This window comes from Erinaceus europaeus, chromosome 2 (assembly GCF_950295315.1).
Source record: "Erinaceus europaeus chromosome 2, mEriEur2.1, whole genome shotgun sequence".
In the NCBI taxonomy this organism is placed as follows: Eukaryota; Metazoa; Chordata; class Mammalia; order Eulipotyphla; family Erinaceidae; genus Erinaceus; species Erinaceus europaeus.
In genome coordinates, this window is record NC_080163.1 from 152,469,902 (window position 1) to 152,490,159 (window position 20,258).

The window sequence follows — 20,258 nt, forward strand, 5'->3', positions numbered from 1 at the left end:
TTCCCCTCCCCTCCCCTCTCTCCTCCCCTCCCTTCCCCTCCCCTCCCCTCCCCTCCCCTCTCTCCTCCCCTCCCCTCCCCTCCCCTCTCTCCTCCCCTCCCCTCTCCCCTCCCCTCCCCTTCCCTCCCCTCTCCTCTCCTCTCCTCTCCCTTCTTCTCTTCTCTCCTCTCCCTTCTTCTCTTCTCTCCTCTCCCTTCTTCTCTTCTCTCCTTCCCCTTTCCTTCCCCTCCCTTCCCTTTTCTTCTTCTCTCCTTTCCTTTCCTCTCCTCTTCCTTCCCCTCCCCTCCAATCCCCTCTTCTCCTTCCTCCTTCCCCCTTCTCTCTTTCTTTCCCTCCCTCCCTCCCTCCCTTCTTTCTTTATTCTTTTTCTGTGGTACTGGAGCCTCAAGTATGTTGTTGTGGGGAGGAAGAATTAGATGTGGTGGAGTTTCTTTACAAATCTCAGTGACAAATAACCAGGAAGAGGCCAGAGTCACACTGCTGGAGCCTAGACTCAGACTGTCTGTCTCTTGATCTGAACCTTCCTGTGGCTCAATTTCCTCCTTAATAAAATGTGCATAGAAACAGGGTTTACATGAGGCATGAGTGAGGTTAAATGAGAAGACTGTGAAAATACCTGGCACAGGTTTAGTGCTAAATAGTGGCAACTTTTACAGTGGTCTACTCTCCTCAAATTCTTTTTAAGGTTTATTTTAGTTATTTCATGTGAGATATAGACACCTTCATAAAGAGAAGGATATGGAGAAGCCAAAGCATCAGTGCCAGGGATTAAATAGAGAACCTCAGACATATTGATATATGTCCTATATTCTACCACATTATGATAAAATTTTTTTTTTTTTTTGCTAAGGCTCATGGTTCCACCTTTTCTGGTGGCCATATTCCTTCTTGCCCTCCTTCCTCTTTTTTTTTTTTTGAAATAAAGTGATAGAGACAGAGAGGGAGATGAAGAAGAGGGAGATGAAGAAGAGAGAGACTAAATTAGGAAGAGATACCCAAAGCATTTATGAAGCTTCCCCTCCAATTCCTCCCACTCTTCTCTGCTTCCCATACAGAAGGGACCAGGAGCTTGAACTCAGAACTCAGATCCTCATGCATAGTAATGTGTGTGCTTTATCAGGTGAGTCAACACACAGCCCTGATAAAATAACAACTCTTAATGAAACAGCAAACCCTTCTGACAGGATAGCACCCTCCCAAAGCTGAGACCCAGTCCTCCCTCCGGTATCTCCTGCCCCAGCACTTCCCATGATACTCACTCCACTTCGATCAGGTGGGGACATCTCCGGAGCTGGGCTATGAGTATGTCTGCACTGTGGACCCTGAGCTCACACTCCTGGAGTCTGGGGTGGGAGCGGGGAACAGAGGGCTTAAGGAAAGAAACTATCCCATGTCCCTTCTGGCCTGGAGTGCTGCTGCTATCTATGTACAAGGGCTGGGAGAGTCTGGTTGGGTGTTGCTGCTGGCCTTGCTCTTAGTAGCTGGGTGGTCTGGGACCAGGCATTTAGCCTGTCTGGGACCCAGTTCCATTCTAATTGGAATAACAATGTGGGTTGGACTAGGCTTTCAAATGAATTCCAATGAGTTAATGGATAAAAAACACCAGAGTGCCCACATGCAGGACCCATGTAACTGTCTCTGTTGTTGTTGTTATGGTAGCTGCTCCTGATTCAGCCCAGAATGGGTTCTGCATGATTTTTCCTTGCCCTGTGTGTGTTTTGCCCTCCCTGCCTATACTAAGGTCTTCTAGAAGGAACCCTCCCTGCATCGAAGTCCCTCCTCCTAAGACAATTTTTTCCCCCTTGAAGGTACCTGAGTGTCAGTCTTCTGCTCAGAGCTTCCCCCTTCTGGTTGGCATTTCCTTGTAGGTCTGCACCCCTGGCAAGAACAAACCAAACACTGGCCTGGACTCAGGAGTCCAGCACCTGAAGGAGCAAACCTTTTCCTTTGGCTTCTGGGGATGGAAGTCCCTGTGACACAACCCACAGTGAGAGAGCAACCGAGATGGCTGTGTGATGGTGTGGCAAGTGCTAGACTGGAAAACAGCAGGAGCTAAAGGTCATAACACAGCCGTGTGGCATGTGGCAAGTCACATCACTCATTTGGACTTTCATATTCACTTTCTTATAGACAAAAATGACAATATGTAACACCTGGAATCATGAAAGGAATGGGTGGTCAAACGGCTAGCAAAGGCACAAAACTGAAGCTAAGTAAAGAGAAGCTGTGATTGGGCTAGGTGATAGCTCACACCTACACCTCAGAACTCATGCCTTACCCATGAATAAGGCCCCTGGGTTTGAGACCCAGTACCACATGGAAGAACCACAGAAGCACAACCCGTTTGTGTGTGTGTGTGTATGTATGTGTTGGGTAGCTGTAGTGGCTTCCCCCTTATGCCTGCATGTCCCTTTCTTCTCTCTATAAAATAAAAAGAATTGGCCTAGGAAGGCTTCTCAGCAGTGGTATCACACATGTGCAAGACCCTGGGTTTATCCCCAGGTGTTAAAAAAAAAAAGGAGGAGGAAGAAGAGGGAGAAGAGAAGGAAGAGGAAGAGGGAAAGGAGGAGGAGCTGCTGCTGCTCTAGGATCAGATATGATGGTCCCCATCTGTAGATGTGTCAGCTACGGCTTAGAAAGCAGGGAGCATGGACTGTATGTGGGACTTAGTTGTGAGAAGCAAAAGCATCTCCAAGTTTTCTCCCAGGGGTGGGCAGAGAGCTAAAGGGAAGTTGGGACATTATGAGCCAGTTTTCCATTGACAACTATATCTGCACTGTCTGGCAGAACCTTCTGAGATAATGGTCGTGCTCTGGGTCTGGGCCATTCACTGTGGAAACCAGTGGTGAAGCTTCCCCCCTGCTGGTGGAGACCAGGGACTTGAACTTGGGTCTTTGAGAAGCTGAGTGCCAACTGAGAGCCAGAAGTGTTCTAAGCACTTAGAATGTATTCATTCAATTCTCAGAACAATTCAAAGGTGTAGGTGTCATAACTACCTCTACCCCTGCTTTGAAGTTGGAACAGTTTTCCCATATGTCCTATCCCTCCCACCCCACAACAGCAATGTCATTTTAACAGTATTTTTAATGTCCCTTTTAAGGATATGAATCACTCTGATTTCTGGGGATGCTCCCTCACCAGATGTGGCCAAGATACAACAGAAGACATAGAGTTCTTTACAAATGCTGAGAAGCAATTCATTCCTCAGGGAAGCAGTAGCAAGAAGAATCCCTGCATTCAGTTCCATCTCTTCCCAGACTCTTCTGGCCAGCTTTCCCAGAAACAGCCCAGATCACTCTCAGGATAATCCCACTGCCTCCCTCACTTCTTACCCTTGTGGATCCGTCACTGTCTTTGTGGATGGGGAGAGATCAAAGAAGAGATCTGTCTTCCTGTGGAGTCAGACACAGAATTATGAAACATATGGACTGAAAACCAAGACAGTGGCTTCCTCCAATCCATGCACCCCCTTTCTGCCCTAACTGTCTAGAAAATGATTTGTGTGTGTGTGTGTGTGTGTGTGTGTGTGTGTGGTAACAAAGAAACAATAGAATTGGCAACATCACTCTAAATCAGACATATAAGATTATGATTGTGGCATTGTTTAATGAATCCTGAGTGCTTTAAAAAAAGTCAGAAATGGGCTGGGGAGACAGCATAATGGTTATGCAAAAGACTTTCATACCTGAGGCTCTTCAGTCCCAGGTTTAATCTTCAGTAACACCATAAATCAGAGTTAAGCAGTGCTCTGGAATCTCTCTCTCTTTCACTCTCTCTATATCTATCTCTATATCGGATGTCTTTTTGTATCTTTCTCACTAAAATTAATACTAAAATATATACTTTGTAGTATTTTATTTATATTTATTTTCCTTTTTGTTGTCCTCATTTTTTATTGTTGTTGTAGTTATTATTGTTGTTGTTATTGATGTTGTCATTGTTGGATAGGACAGAGAGAAATGGAGAGAGGAGGGGAAGACAGGGAGAAGGAAAGATAGAAATAGACAGTCTGATTAGACAGTCTGATAGACACCTGCAGACCTGCTTCACCACCTGTGAAGCGACTCTCCTGCAAGTGGGGAGCCGGGGGGCTTGAACCAGGATCCTTACGCCAGTCCTTGCGCTTCACGCCATGTGAGTTTAACCCGCTGTGTTACCACCCGAACTCCCTAAAATATTTTTTTAAAGTCATCTCACCTGGATATTGTACCTGCTTTGTCATGAACACAATACAGGTTTGAGCCTGGCCCCCACAACACTGTAGGAAGCTTCATTGCTATGGTGTCTTTCTCTCTCTCCCTCTCTCTGTTTTTATCTGAAAAAAAGTTAATTGGGAGTGGTGAAATCCTAGCAATGATTAAAACAAAAAGGTCATGAATACAATGTGTGTGCATATGTGCATGCATGTGTGTGTGCATGTGCGTGTGTATGTATGTGTGTGTTTAAGTTAGAGTACCATTCAGCTTTGGCTTGTGGTGGTGTGGGATTGAACCTGCAGCTTCAGAGCCTCAAGAATGAAAATCTTTTAAGTGACTACTATGCTATCTCCCTAGCCCATACTGAGAGTTTTTCTAGGAGCTACAGTGTTTAGAATTAAGAGGTTGTGAGAAGCAAATTTAGTACTGGCACTTAGCCTAAACCATGTTCCAATATGATGCAATGCCAGGTCAGCACCATGGAGAGCATCCCGTGGCTGTTTAGCCCTCCCCTGCAACTGTTTCCTAGATTTGTTAATTTATTCTCTCAAATATCTATCCTTCCAACTGCCTGTTCATTTCATTTCATTCATTCATTCACCCATTCATTCATTCATTCATTCATTCCCAAGTACAGGGTGCCAGATCTGAGCTAGGCTTTGGAAATACCAGTGTAAATAAAACAGACTTTCCCCTCTCCTACTCTGTCCCCATGCCTGGCCCTACTCACCCGACCTGCAGTATCGTGACCATAGGGGATGTGACTGCCACCTCTGTCAAGCGGAGTAGGGTCGACACCATGATGCTGTTGCGGCTTAGGCTGCACGATTGTGGCAAAGGTGTCAGGAGGGAAGCCTCTATCCCATGGGGTCCAGGTAGTCTTTATTCTCCAAGGGAAGAGGGTGACTCAGGCAGGGGTGGAGGAAGAATCACTTACTCAAGCTTCCGGAGCTGTGGCAGGTCGGGAAGGACCTCCACGATGTGCAGTATTTCCTGGTCCTTGAGCTGGTTGTCCTGGAAGCTGTAAGAAGATCCAGGGTGGGTCCCTCAGTTCTAATGTTGGTGCACTTAGAAGCCCCAGTTGGCAGATCACAGGTCATTTTGGGAGACAGGGGCCCAGAACAAGTTGGTGAGTTGTCCTAGGGTGCCTAGCAGGCATAGTTAGGGGATAGAGCCCTCTGTTGGCTTCATTTCTAACTCTTTTAAGTAGCTATAGGACAATATGACTCAATGGATCCAGCTAACAGCCTCTTAAGGCTTCATATTGTGGGATGAGGGGTTCCTAGCACCCTGCTCTTAGGGCTAAGTGCCTGAGCCCCAAGTTCATAATAAAGTCTAGATTGGGGGGGGTACAGAAGGTGCTCCTTCTAGTCCTGGCTCTGTCCTTGATTCACCAAGAGCCCAAGACCAAGCATATTCCCTTCTTTTCTTACATTCCCCACCTATCAAGTGGTATCTACAACCCAAACCTGCCAGGGCTCCTAGCTGGAGGGAGTGAAGCATTAAAGACTATGAGGGTGGCTGGTCAGGACAAAGGGGTGGAAACATTGCATGTGTTGACATTTTCTCTTCTTTTTCAGCCACTGCAAGTAACTTCAATCTTTTCTCCATTCACACAGACGAGTCACACAAAGACATTTGTCAGAGGGAATGGAGCAATACTGTGCTCCAGCTAGTGATCCAAGTAATCAGTAGTGCACCTTAGTGTCATCTAATCAGCAGTAGCTCTGTCCATGAGCTGCTGAATATGGTCCCTAGCCCTACCCTTCTTGGGCCATTCAGTCATAAACACAAGGAAGAATATTTGTGCAGATGTGCTTAGTGAATGCTTGCATCTAAGTGTGTACATGGAGCTAAGTGGGCATGCATGTGTGTGCTGTACAATGCACACCAGTGGATGTGCATATATGTAAAGCTCATTTAAGTGAGTAGACAAATGTGTCTATACATGCACATGGCATGAAGGTCAGCTATACATATTTGTACATTATGTATAACAACAGTGCCCAGCATGTTACCATTCCATCTTCCAAGACCACAGAAAGAGTAGAAGAGCCCCCAGATGCATGCTCCTTTAAGATGGGCTAAAATAGCATACAAACAAAGTATTGTTCTGGGGCATTTTTCAGTCTCGTGTTTGGATCTAGTCCCACACAGATCTGAGATGCTTCCTCTCTCTTTGGATCTCATTGACAAACTACTGTCCTGACCTTGATGGAATAACTAGGCTCCAGTGCAGACCTTGGGGGGTTCCCAGGACCTGGGCAGTCATTCCTTCCACCCACCCTGCTAGCCTGCCAGTGATCCCAGCTGGGGAGTACTTACTGGAGCTCCTCTAGCTGCGGACAGAGACACAAAGCCTGAACCAGCTGGTGGATTCCTTGAGCAGTGATCTGACTTCCTGTTAGCCTACAAGGTGAGTGAAATGATGGGGAGGAATGGGAAAGGAGATAAGGCAGAAATCTGCCCTGTGTGAAGCTAAGGGGAGGGTAGAGTGCTTCAGGTATCCCTGCATGAACACCCCTCTTGGCCCCAAGCCCTGGCTCACCCAAGCTGCTTCAGGTTCTTCATTGTTGGCAAGGTCCTAGCGAGGGCTTCTGCAAAGGCATCCCCACATTTCCTGCTTTTAAAGCTGCCACGAAAAGAGGCAAAGTGACAGTGGGTCAGTGGTGGGCCAGGTTTAGAGGTTTATGTCTCTATCACTTCCTGTAACAGATGGTGCTTAGAAGAATGAATAACGGTAGTAGGTATTTTTTAAAAGTATCTACTTATTAATGAATAAAGAGAGAAAGAACCAGGCATCACTCTGGTACATGTGCTTACAGGGATGGAACTCAGGACCTCATGCTTGAGAGTCCAGTGCTTTATCCACTGCACCACCTCCTGGGCCACTTAGTAGTAGGTATTAATAAGTAGTAGTGGATACTGTTGTAGTCACTGTAATAGCAATAAAATACATATTGTGGTAGAGACTACTAATTCCCCACCAAACTCCAATTCCCACTGCAGCTATAGGAACAGAACTAGATGCAGCTGGGGAGGTAGCACAGTGAATAAGATACTGGACTCTCAAACATGAGTTCTCAAATATGATCCCCTGCATTGCATGTACCATAGTGATGTTCTGGTTCCGGCTCCCTTTGCCTTTCCCTATGTATCTCTTAGACAGACAGACAGATATTTTAAAAAATTAATAAAGCTATAACTGGGACCATGGTTTCCCAGCCAGAGATGACATTTTCCATCCTTTCTAGAAGTACTGTGTGGCTCTATGATTATTTTTTCACCAGTGGGGTGTGAGGGGAAAGGATGTGCTTTGTTTTAACATATGGAGACTATCTAATCAATGTTCTTTTTTTTTTTTCCTTCCCCCAATCCAGAACACTGATAGGCCCATAGATTAGTTTTGATGATGTGGATCAAGATGCCCAAGGGAATGATGGGGGCAGCAATAGAAGAGGCCCAGGCTTCTGCATAACCACAGGGAACAGAGCCATCCCACCAGTCTGGACCATTAACCTTTACATCTTTCATGAAATCAAAATAAACTTCTGCATGATTTAATCCATTGTCTTTGGGTGGGTATTTGTTACTGTAGACTAGCCCCTTTTTTTTCCTAGATAATACACATACTGAACCTTTACTCTGTGCCGGGTGCCATGCTGAGGAGGATTCGTCATGTATTATGTCTCTTTTCATATTCACAGCAAGCCAGTGTCTTAGGTACTATCACTGAGTCATCTCAGGGATGAAGAAACTCAGGCAGAGAGAAAGTTAAGTAATTTGCCAAAATAGGCAGGGGAGATAGTATAATAGTTATGCAAAAAGACTTTCATGCCTGAGGCTTCACAGTCCCAGATTTAATCCCCTGAACTACTATAAGCCAGAGCTGAGCAATAATCTGGTTAAAAAATATATGCCACAGTTAAACAGCCTCTAGTAACACAAAGTGGATGGAGAGAGAGAGAGAGAGAGAGAGAGAGAGAGAGAGAGAGAGATATGGGTGGGGGTTGCTAAGAATGCAGAGATTGCAATGAGAGGAGAATCCAACTGTTCTCCTGAGGTCCCAGTCATGGCATGACACTTTTTCACTGTGTCACAGGTTATAGACTCAAAGGCAGGATCTTTCTGTTCTGAAATTCACAATTCTCACCCAGTCTCTTCTGCAGAGGTCTGCCAGCCTGACGGATGTCTGCCCTCTGGAAAGCCCAGTTCCTTCCTGCCCTAGCTCTCACCTGAGACTCTCCACCTGCTCACAGCCTGCCAGGGTCTCAGGGACGTAGGGGCCCAGTGTGCAGCCCTCAAAATCCAGGTGGATGGGGGCATCCCTGTGTCCCAGGATGTTGGTTAGGGCAGCCAAGTCGGTGGAGGTTAGCAGGAAGTTGCGGAAGTGCAGTAGGGAAGGGAGGTTTTGAGCAATAAAACTGGCCAGTTTGGGGTCCTGGGTCTCACTAACACAGTGGCACAGCTCTATCACTTTTGGTCCCGTGAGCTTGTGGGTGGCTAGCTTTTTCAGAGTCTGTATCACCACAGCCTGCCTGGCGTCCACCCATGCTTTGTCCTGCTGTGCCAGGAAGAGGAGGAAAGGGTGGCAGGCAGAGGATGCCAGGCCCGCCAGGAATGTAGTGAGGTGGCCAGAGAGGTCGGATTTAGCATTGGTCCTCAGCAGCCAGCGGGAATTGAGAGTGACGTGGCAGGCTAGTTTGTCCGTGTCCACCTTGGGGCTGACCATCAGGTACAGGGCAGCGAAAAACTCCTGCAGACTGAGGTGGGTGAAGGCATAGCCTGTCTCCAGGTGCCCAGGGCCTGTGCAGACACGGAAGGAAGCCAGCAGGCTGTGGGTGGCCCCAAAGGCCATTGTGGATGGGTGGATGTCCCCCGCAGAGAAGATCACTTTGCTGTTCTCTAAGCCCCACAGGGCCACCTCACTGAGGCTCAGCAGGAAGTCGGTGGTACAGTCCCCACGGTCCCTACGGGGGCTGAGGGTGAGCACCATCTGCATGAAGCTCTGAGTCACGGTGGGCAGGAGGGCTGCAGCCTGGCCCGGGGAGCTGTCTGGGAGCAGGTGCTGGAGGCAGAGGCAGGTGACCTGGCAGAGGGCAGGCACCGCACACATGTTCAGGAGACTTCCACTGCCTCGAACCTCTACTAGGGCCGCCTCCTGATATGTCTGGTCACTGAAAAAGTGTCTCACATAGGCCTCCACTCGCGGTTGATCGAAGCCCCACAGGTGGGCCATGGCTGCCTCTGTGGGCAGGCAGGTGGGCAGCTTCCCTGGGCGGGAGGTAGCCAGGACCCAGCATCCAGGCAGGAGGGTCCCACGGCAGAGGCCAGAGAACAGGTCAAGGGGTGAGCCTGCGTCTTTAGGATCTGTGACCTCTATGCTGGAACAGGGGTAGAGGGCCTCGTCCAATCCATCAAAGATGAGCAGGACTCCGTGGGCATTCATCTCCAGATACTGGAAGATAGCCTGGGGGTCATCCTCAGGGCTTAGGGATAGATCAAAAAGGAGTTGGAGCAGTGTCATGGAGTTCGGGATCAGGCTGAGCTGTCGGAATTCAAAAAAGAACAGAGCCTGGAAGCATTTCAGCTGGCCGTCAGCCCACTGCTGGCAGAGACAGTGGGCCAGTGTGGTCTTGCCCATACCTGCCTCCCCCAGAAGCACCGTCACCTTTGGATCCTTGTTGGTCTTGGTGCTGAAGAGGTCTAGGATGCTGATGTTGGTGCCATCTTCTGCTTTCAAGGCCCCCACAGCGACCCCCTCCTGAGTGTGGGAGGGTGTGGTAGTTCGGCTCCACTGCAGGATTGGGGGGACATAGGCCTGTTGGGAGGCAGGGAACAGCCCTGACCCTGGGGACCTGCCACCATAGCACTGCTCAGTGTATGTCCTCAGCTGCTGCAGGTACCTCTTGGCCAGTCCTGCAGAGGGCAAGGAGAAAGTGTGAAAGCCAGAAGGTCTCTGGTCCCTGAATCCCTTCACCCCAACTAGCTGTTGGGAGCCTGTAACCTCAGCTGTGTATTTATGGGAGTGGGCACCCAGGGGACTCTTGCACCGTCCAAATTCCTCAAAAAACTAGCTCTGTGGAAGTACAGATTTGGACAGCTATTGAAAGGCCTGCTTGAGAAGGGAAGTTGGAATGAAAGCATGAATCATGGTTCTATTTATCTTGTGACCATAGGTGAGTATAATGAGTACAATGTCAGCAAGAACAAGGAGGGGGAAATGTATTTCTCTGTGATATCTTACTAGAACTAGCTTTCAAAGTGATTACTGAGTAATTTGTGCCCCTCCCTGGCTCTAAAATGCCCACAAGTGAGCAAGAACAACTTGAGGCTGTGGGTACTAGTTAAGCATAAATACTGGAACTGGGCCCCTCCTAGGTCATGTATTCCCTTGGTAATTGCTGAATCACTGGGAGATCTTGGGTAACTCAGAGAAAGGACTGGTGTCACTGCTGGGAGTACCCACTAGGTATGCTAAGGTTGTAGCTTTCTTTCCCTTCCTTCCCTTTCTTTCTTTCTTTCTTTCTTTCTTTTTTTTCCCATTTATTTATTTATTTATTTATTTATTTATTTATTTATTTATATTGCAACCAGGGTTATCACTGTTGTTTGGTGCTAGGAGTACAATTCCACCATTCCTGGAACCATTTTTTCCTTTTTTTCCCCCTCCTCCTTTCTTTCTATTTTATTGGATAGGACAGAAAGGAATTGAGAGGGGTGGGGGTGATAAAGAGGGAGAGAGACACCTGTAGACCTGCTTCAGCACTTGTGAAGCATCCCTCCCTGTAGGTGGGGAGCAGGGGCTCAAACCTGGTTCCTTGAACATGGTAATATGTGCACTCAACTGGGTGCCTCACTGCCACTGCCCGACTGTGGTTGTGACTAGTTTATATAGTTAAGAATCCTCTTTCTATCTGTGATTTTATGAATATACTTATGGTGGTTTCTCAGCTGGTAGGCAGTTGGTTAAGAGAGAAACCGTCTAGACAACTGATGGAGCAGGACAGTCTGTCTCCTCTACTCTCCCTGGCGTGGTTGGTCCTCAGCAACCCCTATGTCTACCTACCTACAGGCTTCTACCTTGGGGCATAGGGGTTTCTCCTGGTCTTGCCCTTAAACTGGCACAGACTTGACATAATGTAAGGGAACTCCGTTTGTGACCTATCGGAGGCCCTTCCTTGCCAAACCCAACTTTTGTCATGTCTACTGAGCACCATGACCAATTATTCTCTCCTGGTGGTATAGGAAAAGAGGTGCCAGGCACTGGGAAACTTCTCTGTAGGCAGCCAAAGCTAGGCTCTGTGTCCTGGACCCAGGACAATTCCTACATTGAGGTCCCTTCCCACTTTGCTAACCACCTTGCTGCTGTTTCCTGCTCTGCTTCCGGCGAGGTGAGTTTCCATAGTTCTGGTGGGGCCTCTTGAGACCTGGAAAGAATGAATAAAAGAATGAAAAGAATGGCCTAGGGGACTGAGTGGCAGCTCATATGATAGGGCATGCATGCTACCATGTACCAGGACTCAGGTTCAAGTCCCTTGTCCCCATCTGCAGGGGGGAAGCTCCATGAGTGGTGGAGCAATGCTGCAGTTCTCCCTCTTTCTTTCTCTCTCCCCCCGCTTCTTTCTTTCCCTCTTTGTCATTTTCTTATCAAAAAGAAAGGATAAAAATCATTAGTGGGAATGGTGAAGCTGTGGAGACATGGAACTCCAATATGCTAATCCTGGTAGCCAGCAAACATGCAAACTTGAAAAGAATCAAAGAAGAGGAGACTTTAGGGGCTGGGCAGTGTGACCCCATAGAGTGTACACACTACCATGCAAAGAGACTTTGTTTAAGCTCCCAGTCCCCACCTACAGAGCAGAAGCTTCACAAGTGGTGGAATAGTGTTGTAGTGTCTCTCTCTCTCTCCCTCCCCTCCTCTCTTTCCCCCTCTCTCTTTCTCTCCCCCCTCCCCCTCTCTCCCCCCCTCTCTCTTTTTCTCCCTCTCTCTTTCTTTCTCTCCCCCTCTCTTTCTTTCTCTCCCTACCTCCCTCTTCCCTTTCAGTTTCTGTTTCTATCAAAAAGAAAGAAAGAAAAGGGGAAAAAATAGCCACGAGGAGCAGTTATGCAGGCACTATCCTAGTGGCAAAGACAGAGAGAGAGAGAGAGAGAGAGGTATTTGGGGACTTGGATTGACAAAATGCCCAGAACCTTTGGGGAGCTCATTCCATACACAAGCTGCAGGCAGACACATATTAATATAAAATAATCATATTCAAGGACTAGGTAAAAACAGGCAGAGCACAAAGACTGTATTAACCCCAGTTTTTTTTGCAGAAAGGGGCCCCAGGCCCAGAAGAAGGGCTGGGGGCTTATATGTCTGAGTGGTGAGGGACTGGGCTGGGGGCTGGAGCACAAGGCCTTTTGGTTCAGAAACAGGGGAGTGAGAATAAGACAGAGGATTCTGGCTATGGCCAGCAACTTCACACTTTCTTAGGAGGTCCCACTTGAGAGCCCTGGGGGACAAGACACATTTTTTTTTTTGTTTTGTTTTGTTTTGTTTTCAACCAAGGTTATTGTTGGGCTTGTTGTCTGTACAACAAATCCACCTCTCCTGGTGGCCGTTTCTCCCTTTCTTTCTTTCCTTTTTAAAAAGATTTTATTTATTTATGAGAAAGATAGGAGGAGAGAGAAAAAAAAAACAGACATCACTCTGGCACATGTGCTGCCAGGGATTGAATTCGGGACCCCATGCTTGAGAGTCCAAAGCTTTACCACTGTGCCACCCGTTTTTCCCTATCTTTATTTGATAAGACAAAGAGAAACTGAGAGGGGAGGGACAGATAGAGGGAGAGAGAGACAGAGACACCTGCAGTACTTGTTTCATTGCTCATGAAGTGTCCCCACTGCAGGTGGGGAGTAGGGGTTCAAACCTGGCTCCTTGCACATAGTAATGTGTATATTCAACTGGGTGTACCACCATTTGGCCCCCTAAGACACAGTCTTAAAAGCCATATCCTGGGAGAAGGGCTAGAGGCCACAGGGAGGGCCAAGGGCTGTTGGGGTTCCTGGGCGGGGGGAACCATCCTGGCTCACACTTCCCCCCCTGGCCTGTTGGCCAACAGGCAAAGAGCGGGGAACCACGGGCTAGCAGAGGCAGGAGCGAGTTCACTAAGGGGTCTTCTAGCATACCATAGCGGCGGACAATACACAAACCTCCTTAGGGTACTCCTGTGGAGAACGGGACGTCTTTATTGACGCAGTTACAAGTTTATAAAGGGGTAGCTGTGCAGGGGAAGTAGCCAGCTGGCCAATGAGGTCAATATCTTATAAGGGAAAAGAGGTCAATATCTTATAAGGGAAAAGAGAGCAAGGCAATGAGAAGGTATGGATGGTGATGCAGGAACGGGGAGATAGAAATATAAGGAAGGCGAAGCCCACCAGAGGGAGGAGGGGTGGGGTGATGCAGCAAGGCTAATAGGAAGGTTGGAATTCCCCCGACTACTCTGGCCACATCTCAATCTACCACAAGGCTGGCGTGCCAAGGGGAGTCTGATAGCTGAGCTTCAGGGGGGAGGGCAACCATCCATGCTCAAACACACATTAGACCCACAAAGGTCCTTGTGCAAATGGGTCAAGGGGTAAGGAGATGTTGATGGGAACAGCTGTAACCCCCTCACATCAGCCTCCTCTGACTTTGAGATTGACCTTGACATGTTTGATGCCCCTCTCCTGCCCCATACCACCCCCCAAGTCTCACCTTGGTGGAGCTGAGATTCACTTTGGCTTTCTTTATCACCTGTCAGCTGGCTGGAGAGTCCTGAAAGAGAAGGGGAGATAGAACAGACTATGGGGGTGTATGGGGTGTCCTGGAGCCAGTTCTGACTTGGTGTAGAGCTCAGTACTTATGTTATGGCGTGAGTCCCCAGCCAGGGACAAATAAAATGAAACTCAGCTATCTGTGTGGAGTCCAAGTGGTGGTGAGGCTTGGAGACAGTTGTGGGCAAAATGTGTGTGCATATGTGGGCTTATGTATGGACAGGTACATGTTACATATCTGCATGTGCACACATGCTTACACATATATAGATGTTAACACACACACACACACACACACACACACACACACACACACCATGACCCCCCTGCATTTCTATTTGCAAGCAAGCAGACTTCTTATTTTATTGTTATCGTTTTTTTTTTTTTTTTTTTACCAGAGCATGGCACAGCTCTGGCTTATGGTGGTTCTGGGGATTGAACCTGACATAGAAATCTTTTGCATAATAACCATTTTTGCATAACCATTAGGCTTTCTCCCCAGAAACATCACCATCTGAATGCCCTGTGCTTCCCCACTGCACTATGTAAACAGAAGGGACCCAGCAGATGCCTACTGAACAGACTACAGCCCACACAGCTAGCAGTAGAAGTCAGAGACCTCACCCTATGGGTGCTTCAAGTCACGCTGCACATAACAGAAACATCTTGGGTGTTACAGAATATTTGTAATGTCCTGCTTGGAAAGAGTCACTTGAACTTTTCTCTGGGTATCCAGCCTCCCTAGGCAGTTGGGGTGGGCAAGGGAGAGAATCAATCCACCCCACCCCCACCCTTTGCCAGCTGATTCAGTGACATTAGGCGTTTGGTGGCATTGCTCTAAGAAGTGACCAGAGACCTGCAATTCTGCTTTGGATCTGCTCACGCCCTCTCTGTGTGCCAAAAGTGGGTCCCAACCATCCCCGGCCTCCCCAAGGCTTTCCATGATGTGACTGTTGCCTGGTCCTTACCGTCAGTGTTGCCCCAAGTGCTGAGCAGCATTGCCTCCAAATGCAGCGGCACAGTCAGCTCCATGCATACACAGTGGATGAAGCCCTGCCAGGTGTCCTCGCCTTGGCCTAACAGCTTGTTGAGTTGTTGAGTAACCCTCTTTGTGGGGTCCAGGTCCCTGTTCCCGAAGCCCAGGTCCATGCTGGGGAGGAAGGACTTCACTTTGTGGTCCAGCCATTCTGGGTCTTTAGTGAGTAGTGTCACGAGCAGGCTCCACAGGTTGTTGGTGTTCAGCTGGTCACTAAGGGGGTCCATGAGGAGCGGGCCCTGCAGGCACAGGGAGGCAGGTGCACTGGGAGATGGGTGGAGGGTCTGTGGAGGTCAAGTGCATTAGGAGGAAGGTGAATTGAAGGTCAGGTGAGTCAGGGGGCAGGTGAGCTAGAAGGTGGGTGATCTGGGAGGCAGATGAACTGAGGGGAGCTAAGGGAGGCAGTAAAGAACTTCTCCCCCAACCAAGCTTCATGTGCAGTGAAACAGGTCTGCAGGTGTTTCTTTCTCTCTCCTTTTCTATCTCCCCATCCCCTCTTAGTTTTTCTCTATCCCATCAGTGAGAGAGAGAGAGAGAGAGAGGAGGGGGAGTAAGGGAGGAAGAAGAGGAAGAGGAAGAGGAGGAAGAAGAAGGAAGAGGAGAAGGAAATGGAGAAGGTTAAGGAGAAGAAAGAATAAAAAGATAGAAAAAAGGACACGCCCCCCTCCCCCCCCAATGTCTGAGTGGTAGAGGGTTGTGATACCAGTGGCCTCCTCATGGAGTCTCAGTGCTTCTGCTCAGGGACTGGTCCCAGAGATTAACCTCCTTTTTTCTGCACCCCTTCTTGTACCTATTCCTATGTGTGCCTGTGCCCTGGTTCTCTATGACTCTCTACAGATGCTTTATTCATTCTAGTTTCCATGAACTCTCTAAGCAACCTTCGTGGCAGAGAGAGAGAGAGAGAGAGAGAACTAACCATCCCCCTCTGTTCTCCTCTTAGTACTTCCTTACTACTAGAACTCCTGAATATTCCACAGCCACCTGAAATCAACGCTATTTCCCAGTCTTTCTCACATTTACATGTAGGTATGTAAATCCGTTTGGCCAACTGGATGTAGGTTGAAGAGTTATACACCTTTCTTTTCTTTTTCCTGCTGGCTGGAATGTGGGTCAGGGAGCAGGTGACCTAGGAGGCAGGTGATCTGGGTGGCAGATGAACTGGTATCACATATGTGATGGCTGAGACTTGGGAAGCTGCATTGGCTCATGAGGTGGAAACCAGTGGTGAGGAAGGTAGAGGGTAGGGCTTTCTATTTGCCCTGGGCTGTCTGACTTTGAACCACTGTTGTCTGAGGGCTCTCTGCTACTCATAGTAAAATCTAGCCCTAGGTAATGTGAACTGTCCCCCTCACACACACCGCTTTCTCTTTAAAGTTTTCAAACAACCTGTTGGTAGGAGTAAGTTAAGGTAAGGTGGGGGGATAGATCTTACATAGCGGAAACCTAAAAGGTATGCATGCAGTTCTTTTAACCCTGCAATCCCATCTCTAACTTTCTAGCCTTAGGAAACAATCATGAGTGTAAAACACAAAACATTTCATTATAAGGCTGTGCACTGGAAGACTGTTATAACTAGATAACATATTATTTCCCACTATATAATATCCTACACTATAGAGATATAATCAGTGTTATATATAGTAGTTATAATATGTATAGATTACATGCATATTATATCTATTACATGTATGTTATATCTAAATATGACTTTATTATAAAGACTCTTTATTCTAAATATTATTTACAATAGTTAAGTATTGAAAGCAGTTTAAATGTCCGACAACCAGGGATTAGTTAATTAATTTCTGGGCCATCACACAGCAGAAGATGCTATGACATTATCAAAGGTACTTGCTGACGTGTTGTGCAACGCTAGTAGAAAACATTAGAAAGCATTTACCATGTGCTGTTCTAAGTGCCTTGTGTATATATCTCACCAAATCTTTACCACCCTAGGGACCCCACTTCTAACTCTGAAAAAGGTGGGAGCCCCACTCTTTGGACAGATGGTAAGATTGAGATAAAAGAAAGGTAAAGGGGCCAGCAAAAATAGCTCATTTGAATAGTGTACTGCTTTGCCATGTGCATGACCCAGGTTCAAGCTTAGTCCCTCTCACATTGAAGGAAGCTTTGGTGCTGTGGTCTATCTCTCACGCTCTCCTATATCTCTCAAGAAAAAATAATAACTTCAGGACTTGGGCGGTAGTGCAGTGGGTTAAGTGCACGTGACACCAAGCCCAAGGACTGGTGTAAGGATCCCGGTTCCAGCCCCCAGCTCCCCACCTGCAGGGGAGTCGCTTCACAGGCAGTGAAGCAGGTCTGCAGGTGTCTGTCTTTCTCTCCCCCTCTCTGTCTTCCCCTCCTCTCTCCATTTCTCTCTGTCCTATCCAATAACGAACAACATCAACAATAACAATGATAACCACAAGTCTCAACAGCAAGGGCAACAAAAGGGGGGAAAAATGGCCTCTAGGAGCAGTGGATTTGTGGTGCAGGCACTGAGCCCCAGCAATAACCCTGGAGGCAGAAAAGTAAATTAATTTCTGCCTACAAGTGAGGCAATCCCATATTCATCCTTCACATTTTGGCTTCTATCACTTAACATGTTTTTTAAAAAAAGAAATGTAAAGGTGGCAAGGGTGGTAGCTCAGTGGTGGAGCACAGGGGTTGCATGTGTGAAATTTTTAGTGTTATCTATCTGTCCATCTGTCTGTTTATCTATCTATTGGAATCATTCATTAAATAAGTAAGTGAAAAAGAGATGCAAAGCTTGTGCGCAAGGTCATACTACAATTCCCTGGCAAATCTAGGCACAGAGGTAAGATTTCTTACCCCCAGATCAGTAAATTCCCAAGGTCTTGAAGCTTTAGGAGGCATCAGACAAAGGCTAACACACTAGACTTCAAATATTCTTGGCAAAAGGCTGTGACAACAATGCAGCTTCTTTTCTGGCTAGAATGTCCAAAGTCCATGCTGTCCATACTGAAACCAGCTGGGACACCAAGGTTCTAGGAGGAAGTCAGGAGGGCCCTGGGTGGTGAGATTTTGGGGAAGAGTTCTTCACCCTCTAGGTGGTGTAACAGAATGCCTTTGTTGCCACTAGTGCTCCCGCCTCAGGGTGGAGCATGGAGCTCTTTAAGGATAAACACCTCTGTGAGGAGAAGCACACTATATCATTACCAGTCATTGAGACATCTGTGAGAAAGAACCCTGGAGACAGAGGATCAGAAAAATCCTCAGCCCCAGACATAGGAGACTGGCCTTCATGTGCACAGTCTGTAATGACTTCTCTGCAGTAGACATCACATCCACTGGTGTTCTATTTCCAGATACTCAGTAAGACCCCACTTCCCTGCTTCCTGAAATTGGGCTCGGGCATAAAACTTGCTGTAACCAAGAAAATATTCATAGATTGTGCATGTCACCTCTGTGCAGAATTTTTTGTTTTGTTTGATAGAGACACAGAAAGTAGAGGGGCAGAGGGCAGGGGTAGATAGAATAATGGTTATACAGAGACTCTTCTTTTTTTTTTTTTTTTTTTTTTTAACCTGAGGCTCCTAAGTCCCAGATTTAATCGCCCATACCACCACAAGCTAGAGCTGAGCAGTGCTCTGGTAAAATAAGTAAGTAAGTAAATAAATAAATAAATACATAGAGGGGCAGAGAAAGTGAAAGAGATCACAGCACTGAAGCTTCCTTCAATGTAGCGGGGGTCAGGCTTGAACTTGGGTTGTCTATATGGCAAAGCAGTGCACTATCCAGGTGAGCTATTTTGCAGGCCCTGTGCAGATTTTTTTTTTAATTATCTTTATTTATTTATTGGATAGAGACAGCCAGAAATTGAGAGAGAAAGAGGGACACTTACAGCACTGCCTCACCACTCGTCAAGCTTTCCCCGCGAAGGTGGGGAGTAGGCTAGTTGAACCTTGGTCCTTGCATACTGTGATATGTGCGCTCTACCAGCTGTGCCACCACTTCCTCCCCTGCCCCTTTTAAAAAATATTTAATTATCTATTTGGGATAGAGATAGACACTAAAAGCAAATGTTCTCTTTATTCCTTTCCTTCAGAGGTCGGCTGTGTTCTGGCTGCTCCTCTAGCTTGGGTCCGGGGAAGAGGACATAGTAGAGCCGAAGTCCCAGTCCCAAAGGAAGAAAGTAATCCACTTTCATTGCTGTGAGCTACTGGAACCCTGGGGGTTGGCTGTACCACAGCATAAAGCCACCTCTGTTCACTGGCCACACTCACAATATGCCCGTGAACGTCTTCCCTATCAGGGTCTGCCAACTTTGCAGATTAGGACTGAGGATGTAGCTCTGTGGTAAGAGCACCTGTTTCACATGCAGGAGGCCCTGGGTTCAACTGCTGACTTAGATCAGGTGCTGTCACAACGACTTTCTGGGTTTTCTGTATCACCGGTTTTCACTTTCATGCTGAACAAGTAGTTAATGGCAGATATGTTACTTGTTAAGGGCAGCTCATTGAGGTAAATCTGTGTGGTGAGAAAGGAAGGGGTACGTGGGAGTCGGGGAGGGGAGACAACCCAAATGGGGAAGGTTGGCTTACTTGGCTTCTTGTTTCATCATAGATATCCTCTGGTCTATGTGGAGGGGGTGCAGAGGATGCCTGGGCTACGTCCTTTGCTGGGAACTAGAATCGCAGATGACTTCATAATGCAGGTCCCTGAGGAGAGAGGGAACAAGGAGTTTTCCCCACTGCCCCAAGTCTCAGAAGGACTGCTGGAAGGCAAGTACCAAGCTCTCAGAGACACCTTGAGGACTCTCGGCCGGAACTAGTCTCCTCACCTCCTGTGCAGGTCCAGTCCTTCCCCAATAACAGCTCCTCTAGGGCCTGGACTTTGCACAGCCCAACCCTGCTTGGTGTCACCTCTTGCCACACCTGGCAGAGAGGACAACCCTTTGCCAACTCCGATATTCACCCATGGCATTACAGTGCACCTTTCAAGTCTGGTTGATTCATTACAGCTAATTTATTCAAATGAAGATGGAATCATCCTCACAGCAGATGCCAACTTCCTTTCTCAATACCCCTCCCCCCAAAAAAAAAAGGTTAGATCAGCAGACTTTTTTCTCATTATGAGAGAGTGTATTTTTCTATATGATCAAGCATAAACATTCCTAGTGAGAAAACCCAGAGGCATCGATCTCAGTCTCTCAAAGGGGACAGTAAAGTGACACTCTGGCACACATGCATGTGGCACCTGAC

The 20,258-nt window shown here is 47.4% G+C and overlaps 1 protein-coding gene across 1 annotated transcript in view; it reads right to left on the bottom strand.

The window, feature by feature from the left end:
* The window catches only part of NLRC5 (NLR family CARD domain containing 5), a 73,355-nt gene extending 53,638 nt beyond the window's left edge, over positions 1-19,717 (bottom strand). The window contains exons 1-12 of the mRNA XM_060185510.1: positions 19,599-19,717; positions 14,966-15,317; positions 13,939-13,998; positions 11,558-11,626; positions 8,432-10,115; positions 6,745-6,828; positions 6,522-6,605; positions 5,134-5,217; positions 4,927-5,016; positions 3,333-3,392; positions 1,813-1,878; positions 1,260-1,343 (exon numbers count right to left, since the gene is read on the bottom strand). Of these exons, the coding sequence (XP_060041493.1) occupies positions 1,260-1,343; positions 1,813-1,878; positions 3,333-3,392; positions 4,927-5,016; positions 5,134-5,217; positions 6,522-6,605; positions 6,745-6,828; positions 8,432-10,115; positions 11,558-11,626; positions 13,939-13,998; positions 14,966-15,260 (2,660 nt within the window). The 5' untranslated portion in view covers positions 15,261-15,317; positions 19,599-19,717. The remainder of the gene's footprint in view (positions 1-1,259; positions 1,344-1,812; positions 1,879-3,332; positions 3,393-4,926; positions 5,017-5,133; positions 5,218-6,521; positions 6,606-6,744; positions 6,829-8,431; positions 10,116-11,557; positions 11,627-13,938; positions 13,999-14,965; positions 15,318-19,598) is intronic.
* Positions 19,718-20,258: the final 541 nt, after the last annotated feature.